The sequence below is a fragment of the Microtus ochrogaster genome, unplaced genomic scaffold (genome assembly GCF_000317375.1).
Source record: "Microtus ochrogaster isolate Prairie Vole_2 unplaced genomic scaffold, MicOch1.0 UNK41, whole genome shotgun sequence".
NCBI lineage: Eukaryota > Metazoa > Chordata > Mammalia > Rodentia > Cricetidae > Microtus > Microtus ochrogaster.
In genome coordinates this window covers 1,885,258-1,895,536 of record NW_004949139.1, presented here as the reverse complement: position 1 = coordinate 1,895,536, position 10,279 = coordinate 1,885,258, and the positions used below count along the sequence as shown (strand labels likewise).

At 51.9% G+C, this 10,279-nt stretch overlaps 1 protein-coding gene across 7 annotated transcripts in view; it reads right to left on the bottom strand.

Annotated features, from left to right (window-relative positions):
* The window catches only part of Numa1 (nuclear mitotic apparatus protein 1), a 78,106-nt gene that overhangs the window by 10,636 nt on the left and 57,191 nt on the right, over positions 1–10,279 (bottom strand). For 6 of the 7 annotated variants that reach the window (XM_005368798.1, XM_026790102.1, XM_026790101.1 and 3 more), the window contains 10 exons: positions 9,868–9,948; positions 9,256–9,343; positions 7,851–7,968; positions 7,087–7,244; positions 6,786–6,903; positions 6,581–6,698; positions 5,777–5,917; positions 4,454–4,576; positions 1,069–4,368; positions 426–467 (listed from right to left, as the gene is read on the bottom strand). In XM_005368798.1, the coding sequence (XP_005368855.1) occupies positions 426–467; positions 1,069–4,368; positions 4,454–4,576; positions 5,777–5,917; positions 6,581–6,698; positions 6,786–6,903; positions 7,087–7,244; positions 7,851–7,968; positions 9,256–9,343; positions 9,868–9,948 (4,287 nt within the window). The remainder of the gene's footprint in view (positions 1–425; positions 468–1,068; positions 4,369–4,453; positions 4,577–5,776; positions 5,918–6,580; positions 6,699–6,785; positions 6,904–7,086; positions 7,245–7,850; positions 7,969–9,255; positions 9,344–9,867; positions 9,949–10,279) is intronic. The other variant, XM_026790103.1, reaches the window with a different exon arrangement.

The following is a 10,279-nucleotide window of genomic DNA, read 5'->3' as shown; positions in this document are numbered from 1 at the left end:
CTAGCTCTGTAGACCAGGCTGGTCTCGAACTCACAGAGATCCGCCTGCCTCTGCCTCCCAAGTGCTGGGATTAAAGGCGTGCGCCACCATCGCCCAGCAAGACTTTGGAGTTTTTGGAATCACAAGAATTGACTCTGTCACCAGTGCAGGCCTGGAAAAGATGAAGCTCTGCTACCCCTTGTCTCTGGCAGGTGAAAGAAAGTGCAGAAGGGAAGAGGCCGACCTGGCTGGGTAGGATGAGGCCCAAGAGAGGACCTGTAACACTGTCCTCCTGGGCAGCCTGGGCCTGGACTCCATGGCTTGGCCCCGCCCCTTTCACAAACAGTTCACAATAGGAGCTGGCGGAGCAAGTTGCAGCCGGGGCCATGCACCAAGACTGGTCACCGCTTAAGCAGCCAGCATCTATCGAGAACCCCAGGCATTACCTGCTTAGTCTGCTCTCTCTGAAATAGCTCTAGCTGCTCCACCTGTGCATGGGGAGAAGCAATGGAGACAGTGAGATGGGGCCAGACTGACCTCAATGGGCTCTGATACTGTTCTCAGAGACTACAGAGAGGAAGACAGAGAGAAAGGGGAGGGGGGAGAGGGAGAGGGAGGGAGGAAGGGGAGAAAGGAGGGAGGGAAGCCAGTTGGAGCTAGGTTTTCACAATACTAGGGAGGAGAAGGCAGAAAGATCAAGTGCTCAAGGCCATCTCTAAGTTGTGAATTTGAGACTAGCCGGGTTACATCAGATCCTGTTTTAAAACACCAAACAGTCAGTTTGCCTGCTTCAACTTGACTCTTTAGAATCAGCTTTCAAGGAAAAGGAGGCCATAGATATTTTCCTTATGGGGGGGGGGAGGACTGTGGGAGTTCAAACAGGGTCTGACTATGTAACCAAAGTGGCCTCAAATTCAGTCCTCCAGCTGACAGGTGCACACCAGCACAGGCCAGCGCGAACATTCTCTGTAGGACAGACTTTGCAGTCTGTCTGTCACTGCCCTTCCCTGCTACTGTAGTCCAGAGGTGTGTGAGTGTGTGTGTGTGGGGGGGGGTACAGCACACAGAGGACACTGCACGACACCTTACCTGGGCAGTGAGTTTCTGCCTCTCTTCTTGGAATCTCTGCCTTTCCTCTAGGACCTTCACTTTGGCACCTTCGTACTTGGCAGTCATGGCCTCCAGTTCCCGGGTAGTACTCTGTGCTTCTTGCCGCACTTCAGCCAGATGGGTCTCAGCATCAGTACGCACAGCTGCCAGCTCCTGGACATACCTCTCCCGGTCTTGATCTAGCTCCACTTCCAGAAACTGCCGGCCAAGGTTGGCCCGCTCTCCCAGCCCCCGGTTCTCCTCTGCCAACAGGCCATGAGCCTTCTTCAGCACACTCAGCTGTTCTGCATAGCTGGCCTTCTCTGCCTGCAGCTGCTGGGCTGTTCGCTCCTGCTCAACCACCTTCTGCCGCAAAGGCCCTAGCTCTCCAAGCTCCCTTTGTACCCGCATTAGCTCTGCCTGAAGCCCACCAGCTACCTGTTTGCTCTGCTCTATCTCCTCCCGATGGCGCTTCTCGGCAGCTGCCTGCTCCGCTTGCAGCTGCTGACAAAGGTGCTTGGCAGGAAGCAGCTCGCTTACAAGGGCCTGTGTGTTAGTGTGCTCCAGCTGCAGGGCAGAGAGCGCTTGCTCCTTTTGGAAGAACTTCTCCTGCCAGGCCTTCAACTCCTGGCCCAGCTCCTCCGCTCGCTCTGCCTGTAAGGCTAGCTCTTGCCGCAAGTTCTCTGAAATGACGCGTTGTTTCTCTCCCTCCTCCCGGAGGCTCTGGACCTCCTCTCGTAGAGCTGAGCTGCGTTCCGCTGCTCTGGCACTACTGCTGGCTGTTTCCACCTGAAGCAGGCGCAGCCTCTCTTCCAGCTTCTGGCTCTTTTCTGATTCTGCGACAACCAGGCGCTTCAGCTCCTTGCTCTCTCCCTCTTTCTCTAGGACTTGGCGGTTCAGGATGGACACCTCCTCTTCTAAGCTGCTGATAAGACTGCTTTTTCTCTCTGCCTCCTGCTGGCCACGGGCCACTTGGGCCTTCCACTCTTCCTCGGCTTTGCTGTGGTCCTGGGCTTTGGCCCGGAGGGCTGTCAACTCTCTCTGAGCTGAAGCTGAGGAGGCTTGACTGTGCCCTAGCTCCCGAGCCGTCTCCTCTAACTGGCCCTGCAATGTCTCCAGGGCTTTGTCCTGCTCAGCCCGGGAAGCACGCTCAGACTCCAGGCTGTGTGTCAGGCCTTCGACCTGCTGCTGCTGCTGCTGGCACTGCTGCTCCAGCTTGCTGACCTCTGCCCGAAGTGCCTCTAACGTGGGGCCTGGTACCTCTGTCTTCCCGGCTGTCTCCAACTGGGTTCCTGGGCCAGAAGCGTCTTCTCCCCCAGTACTCCCTTTCAGTTGTTCCAAAGTCTGCTGAAGCTCCTTCAGCTCTGTTCTTTGAGCTGCCTCTTGCCCACGAAGCTTGGCAAGCTCCTGGTCTTTGTCTTCCTTTTCCTTCAGGGCATGGGCCAGGGCTTCTTGCAGGGCAGTGAACTCCACATGCGGCTCATTGAGGGTATTCTGCAGCCGCATCTCAAGCTCTGCCTTGGCTGCCTTCTCCTGAGCCAGGTCTGCCTGGGCCTGGTCCCACCCCTGGGTCAGCCGTGCTACCTCCCTCTCCTGCTGCCCACGCTCCTCTTGCTGCTGCCCCTGACTCTTCATCAGTGCTGCCCGCAGCCTCTCCACTTCACTGCCCATCTGCTCAGCCTCACGCTCCAGAGCCTTTAGTGTGGCTTGTGTACTGGAGAATGGCCGCCCCTGCTGTTCTTCTATCCAGTCAGGCTCTCTGTTTCCGGCCCCCGGGAGCTCTTTGAGTAACTCCAGTGAGGCCATTTCCTGCTGCTCACCTGCCTTGACCAACAAGGTCGTCAGGCAGGCCACCTCCTTGTTCGTGGCAGCCATCTTCTCCTGCAGAGTTGAGAGATCATCTGCCAGCTTCTGGGCCCTGACTTCTTTCTCCTGAACCTGCTGGAGAGCTCTGGCCAGGTTGGCATGAAGCTGGGCTAGAGGACTCTGCTGCTGGCCCTCACTGTGGCTCTCCACGGCCTCCTCCTGTGCCTCCTGGCCAGCCTTCTCACCATCCCCCTTCAAAGCCCTCAGTTGTTCCTGGAACAGGGCACTGTATTTTGCTTCCTCTTGCTGTCTGGCTTCAAACCGCTTCTGCCAGCTGTCAACCTCCCTGATGAGCTGTTGGCTCTCACTCTCAGCTCTGTGCTGGGAGGCTGTGGCCTCTGCCAGCTCATGCCGCAAGGCTTCTATCTCTGCCCGATGAGTCTCCTCCAGCTGCTGGAGCCTGGCCTCCAGCCCCTTTCGCTCGGCCTTCTGTTCTGTCTCCTTCTGTTCCTGCTCACGCTGCTCCCTCAGGCTTCGGGACTCAGCCTCCATCTCAGCAATGTAGCGCTGCTGCTTCTCCAGGGCCTCTGCAGCCCTGCACTTCTCCTCTTCCAGGCTGCGCCTGGTGATCTTCAAAGTCTCCTCGAGGGCCTGGAACTGCTCCTGGAGCTGGGCCTTCTCCTGGATCACCTTTTCTCGCTCAGTCACTCTTTGCTGCTCAGCCTTCAGCTGGGCCTCCAGCTCTGTCACGTGAGCGTGGACCTGACGCTGTTCCTGGTGGGCAGCTTCTATGCAGGCCTGGAGTTCTCCTAGCTTTTGACTCAGCTCTGCCTTTTCTTGCTGGACCTGTGTGGCTGAGGTCTGTGCACTGTCCCTAGCTTCATTGGCAGCTTCAAGTTGCTGCTGCAGGCTCTCTAGCTTGGCAGTTTTCTCCTTCTCCAATGTTTCCAGCTGCTGGCGAGCAGCATCCCGTTCCCTTAGAGAGGCCTCTTGAGCCTCGGCAACAGTGGCCAGTTGTTGGGCGTGATCCCGCCTGGCTGCCTCCTGCTCCTTGGCTGCTTCCTGCAATTGCTGCTCCTTCAGCTTCAGGCTGCTGCTCAGCTGCTCCACCTGCTGGCGGAGGCTCTGGGCGACCTGTTCCTGCTCTCGCAAGGTCTGTACCATCTGAGACTGTTCCTTTTTCGCCTGTTCTTTCAGGCTGGTCAGTTCTTGTTCCTGCTGTTGCTGCAGGGAGGTCACCTGGGCAGTTAGCTGAGCCTCTTGAGCCTGGGAGGCCTGCTCCAGCTCCTCCTTGGCTTGGCTGAGGTTGGAGATGGAGCTCTGCAGGTCTGCAATCAAGCTGGCCAGTTGCTGCTTTTCTTCTTCAAAGTGGCCCCGCTCAGCAAGCAGCTGGGCTTCCTGTTGGCCTCGTTCACACTCCAGTGTCTCTATGCGGGCTTGGAGCTGGGTGTTGTCTGCAGCAAGTTTGGCTGTCTCTTGCTTCAGAGTTTCCAGCTGTTAGGATAGAGACAAATGGGGATCAAGAGAACACCAAGAACCAAACCCATCAAATTGCCTGGCCGATTCTGTCTATTCCTACCTGTAAGGCGTCACCCAGCACCTCACCCTTCTCCTGGGCTGGGCTCTCCCACAGCTGAGCTGCTCGTTCTTCCAGCTGGGAAAGCTTTCCCTGAAGTATCTCATTCTTCTCCTCAAGGTATTTCTGGGAGTAAACAAGAGACCCATGTGAACAGAGGACAGAATAGTCAGCTGACCACCAAACAAGCCCTCACCTCACCTAGATCTCCCCTTGCCTTGGCTCAGGAGAACATCTCTCAGAAACCATGAGTCTGAGCTGGGAACGATGGCTCCCCAAAACTCAAAAGACTGAGACATGAGGAACAAGAGTTGAAAGACCAACCTGGGCTCCAAGACCCTGTCTCAAAAATATCATCAACAAAAAAGAAACCATGGGTCTGGACTTTATGGGATCCTGACTTTTTACTCCTAATTCCATGGATGAATTAAGACAAAAATATGCAAAGCTTGCGCGCTCAGTCTCCTCGTTACATAGCCTCCCTCAGGCAAGCCTTGACTCACATATACTCAAATGCTTAAAGAATGGCCTAGGCACCATCTGACCCAGCCCACATCGACCTCCCCTCAATTGTGGGCACAAGGCAACGTGATGGATATGCCACTCAACTGCTAATCCACCCACCAGTCTGGGAGGGAGCTGTTACTGTCTCTGTAACAAAAGAAGCTCCTGCTTCCCAGATTCTAAGTGCTATGCTCGAGAGCTACACCATCAGCAAGTGGCAGAACTGAGCTCTTAGAGGCAGCAGCAGCGTGGATTGGGCATCCCTAGCCTGAAATCTCAAATCCAAAACTTTCTGAGCTCCAATAAGATACTGAAAAAGTTCTGGATTTTGTAAGTGCACTGTGGGAGAAGCCTGTAACTCTGGCACACAGGAGCCAGACTGGAAGACTGAGTCCAAAGACAGTTTGGGCTACAGAGCGAGGCTGCTGTAAAATTAAATCAAATCACTCTTATTTTAGAGTGATTTAGGTTCTGGATTAAGGGACAAGTAACTTATAATGTCTAGGCAAACATTCCAAAATGAGAAAACCTATCTCTGATACACTCATGATATCAAGCATTTCAGCAAAGAATACCGGACCAGAATTCATAACGAGTCACCCTTTCATCTCACAAATAGTTAGCAGGGTATCATTCCCCTTACAGATTGTTTAACTTTTCCAAAACCCATACTTTGCACCTCACAGAGTTCACAGGTAATACTACACTCAACCTATCACAACACACTGCTAAACTTTGACGAGTCAACTCATCACTCCAGGACTCAGCAAAGTGATGAATTTTATGTATAAAGTTGTGGCCAGCTCCCCGGCCAGGGGTTACCTTATCCTGGAGGGCTGTGCTGAGCTCATTTTCCAGATGAGTCTGCTTCTCTGCCCACTCCTGAGAAGCCTTGCTGTGCTCCTCCATCAGTTCGTCATATGCACCCTGCAGCTGACGCAAGTGGCTGGCAGACTCTCGCAACTGAGACATGAACAGTGAAAGCTGGCACCCCTCTCCAACTGTGACTCGAAGCCCAGGCCCTGGAGCCCCTAAAGATCCTTCCCCCATCCCCAACCCAATCACAGCCAATTAGATCTCTCATTCAGGACCACACATCAATATTTAGGGCTCCTGAGCACCCTTGCAGGAGGCAATAACAAGCAAAGTGACTAAGCACGCAGGTAGATTTCGGGAAGGACTAAAGATTCAGGACAGTCTTCTCAACCTGATGTGGGAGGTCCTTCTGTCTGTATGTTGCTTTTATTGGTTACTGAATAAAGAACTGCTTTAAGCACATGGCAGGGAAGAACAGAACTTAGGTAGGTGGGGAAGGCTAGGCTGTAGGCTGGGGAGAAGGGCGGAGTCAGAGAGAAGTCATGGAGGCGCCAGAGACAGATGTCAATAAGCCACAGCCTCGTGGCGAAACACAGATTACTAGAAATGGGTTAAATTAAGAAAAGTGTTAGCCAATAAGAAGCTAGAGCTAATGAGCCAAGCAATGTTTTAAATAACATAGTTTGTGTGGTTATTTCAGGGCTGAGCAGCTGGGAAAGACCAAGTGGCCTCTCTCCTTGCAACATCAACCTTCTTGGGGAAGCTTCTGACCACCTCAGCCCTGAGGGACCTCTAAGTAGCCCTACTCACTTTAAAGGAAAGGTCCCCATTTTCCTCAGAAAGCTGGCTAATCTTTCGATCCATCTGGTTCTTCTCTGTCTTCAGGTTCTGATACCGCTTCAAAGTCTCATGCAGTCGCACGGTAAGGCTGCCAGAAGAAGAACAATCAGAACACTGGGGCCCTAACTGGGCCAGCAGGGACCGGAAGCTGGAAGGAAGGCAGGGAGAGTCGTACCTCTCATTCTTGCCACGGAGCTCCTCAAGCTCTCCAGATTCCTGCGAGCTGGCTGCCTGCTTCTCATTCAGCAGAGCCAGGTGGTCAATACGGTGCTGCATCATGGCTATCTGTGCATCTGCCCAGGGCAGGAGCGAAGGCGAGAGTCAGAACCAGGGGACAGGAAAAGAGCAAAGAAGGCACACAGTGTCCATCCCTCAGAGAAGGACATGGTGCAGGAACAGAACAGGCGTCAGCAGAAGGGACAGGATGGTGAGCTTCCCTGGGCGCAAACATCACCAGCACTTGGTCAGGTACCCACCCTTCTCAGTGAGCAGCTTCAGGCTCTCAGACAGCTCCAGCTCCAGCTCATCCCTGTTCTTCCTCTCATCTGCCAGCTGTTTCTTCAGCCGTCTCATCTGGAACTGTGGGGTCTGCAGGATGTCGCCCATAGGGGAGGATGGAGAACCTGAGAGGAAGCTAAGGAAAGATGGCAAAGATAACAGGGTAAGAGCCTAACAGATGAAGTAAGCAGCAGCAGCTAGGGACGGACAGCACCAGTGACCATAGTCAACACTGGTTTGGAAGGCCAATGTGCCTGGGTTCTATCTGCCAAGCTATCTCATGTGAGCAGGAGGCAGCCAGCTTGCAGAACATGACTGGAAAAACTTTTCTTCTCCCTTCTCCAAGTCTTCATTTCTTGGCTGAAGAACTGGAGACATGTATTTTGAAAGGAAGAAGTTTCCACAAACAGGAAACTGCCTTTTTTTCTTTTTTCTTTCTTTCATTCATTTATTGTTTTCTTGTTTTTCGAGACAGGGTTTAACTGGGTAGCTATGGCTGACCTGGAACTCACTCTGTAGACCAGGCTAGCCTCAAACTCAGAGAGATCTGCCTGTGTCACTGCCCAGCAGGAAACTGCTTTTGAGGGAGGACTAACTCCCAACAGATCCCAAATAAACAGCACCCTCGAAGTCTTTCCTAATGGTATAAAGGACTGGCTAACAGCTTAGCCTCCAGGATCCACGGACTGACTGCATGGCATGGCTGTGGAGACACCATGCCAGGAAGAGGCCCAGGACATACTTGTTCTCACTGGAAGATGAGGCGATCCTCTGAAGTTCTAAGAAACGAATCTTCTTCTTGGCCTGGTGGCTGGGTGGAGAAAGCTCTTCAGAGACAGTACTGGAATATTTGTAAGGAACTAGGGGTAAGAAACAGACAAACAAACCAAGGAGAGTTAGTAAGGGGTGAATAGATTTTCACTTTCACATAACAGGGAACCACTACCTTAGTAGGTGTGAATCTGTAGGCACCTAAACTCAAGAGGCAATTACCAGGCAAAACCAGACCCACAATGTCAAGGTCTTTAACTAAGAATAAGTTCAGGGCTTCCACTTTCTCAGAGCAAAGTACTCAAAAGAGCATGGCGGAGTGAGGACATTCCTCTCACACTCAGGAACTGGAACAAGTCCTCATGTCAGCTCTGCAGAGGCATCATGACAGCCCAGCACCCATCTGCCCACAGACCTAACAGCCTGATCGATACAGCCAGCCTCTGGGGACACTTCCACACCTGCTTTGTATCACCAAGGTACAAAATACTCTCTTCTCTTGGTTCCCATGACCGCTTTCTTCAGCTTTCACCACCTCTAGTCCTTCCTCTTCTTCCTCCCAGACATGGGAGAGGGCGTCTCTGCTCTGTCCACCTGCAGCTCCCATGGCCGACAAACTGACCTGAAGACTTGCATCTGACTGAGAGAGCTTCCTTACATTCTAGACTCCCATTCTCAAGAGCTCCACCCCATGGACATGAATGTGAAGAATCCCTCCTAAGTTCAACAGCCAGAAGAGAATTTGCCCAGAACTAGAAGGCTCAGAGTCCTAGTAGCAGGAGCTAACTAACATCTTCATGAGACATGAAGAACTCTCATTTGGGGAGATAACTGCCACATTTACACTTGGTCCCCTTCTCAGGCTTAACTGGTTTTTATATACCTGCCTCCCACCTAGAGCATGAGGGAAAACCTTTTCTCTCCCACTTCTAAGCCAAGGAGATGGAGAGCTGGCTTAGCAGTTCAAGAAGACTCAAATTCAAGACCCATCATCCATATGATAGCTTACAAGTCTGAGTTGTTAGCTCAATTCCAGAGCACCCAACACCCTCCTCTGGCCTCTGTGGGCACCAGGCATACACATGGTATACAGACTTATATGCAAGCAAACACTCATACATATAAAGATAAAGTAAGTAAAAAGCAAAACATAATGATGTGAGTCCGGATCACCCTAATGCAGATGAGATCACTGCAGTACAAGCGCCCTACTGAACCGTCAGGCAGCAGGGAGCCACTTTAAATGATGTGGCTCAGAAATCACCTTCCGTCACACTGACATGCCTGAGTACCAACTGTGTCATGTGTGGGGTCAGATGACCCTACCAGTTCTCTGTTCAGAGAGGGAGTGGATCCTCACACGTGACCCTACTCACCTTTCTCCAAGAAATTCTCCAGGTCCTCAGTGAAGTTTAGTGAATCCTCATGATCCAGCATAAACTTCAGGATGACAGCTAACTCAGCCTGGGCCCAGGGGGAGAAAAAAAAACATCACTGTGGTGTTGAGGACACCTCAGAAGGAGCGTTTAGAACTTATTACAGCAGCGCTAAACCCCCAGGGCTTTCTGGATCTCCCCCCCACCCCACCCCCCGCCAAAGCTGAAACTCCAAGGCCTGTCCTACAACACGCTGGCTCTACTTGCTCTTCCCTCCCAGAGTGGGACGGCAAGTACACCCATGGGGACACGTAAGAAAAGGAAATCACTTCTACATATTCTTCAAATACAGAGGACAATTAAAACCAGGCACATAAAAGGCCTCAAAAGTCAATCCTTTAAAAAATTAACAGCTGTATATAAGGATGAGATTACGGATGTCATTTCCTTCTTCATACTTCAACAGTTTCTACTTCTTGTTTTAAACAATGATGGCTGTCATTACTACAAACAGTAACTTTTCAGACAATAATAACTTTTATTTAAAGAGAAATGATCGGGAAAGGGAACTTCAGCTGGGCTGACAAGTGGGAGGAAGGCACAGGAGCCTACCTGAATCCTATATTCAAACTGTTCCCAGTCCCGGGGACTTCTGCAGCTCATGGTGGAATTATACAGAAACAGCATTACCATCTAGAAGCCAGACAAAGAGGAGGCAGTCACTGAGTGGGCTGTATCTCTTCCTGGTGCTCCCACTCAAGAACCATAGCTCTGAGTTATTCTTTCAGAATTTCTATAATTAGCAGCCCCAAATCACCATCCTTAGGAGTCCCAGGAGGGGAGATGGCTCAGCAGTTGGGAGCACTGGCTCTTTTAGAGGACCCAGGTTCAATTCTTAGCAGCCACATGGCAGCTCACAGCTGTCTGTAGATCCAGTTCCAGGGGATCTGATGCCCTCACACAGACATACATGCAGCAAGACACCAATGTACATAAAATAAATACTTTAAAAAAAAGCTGGGTG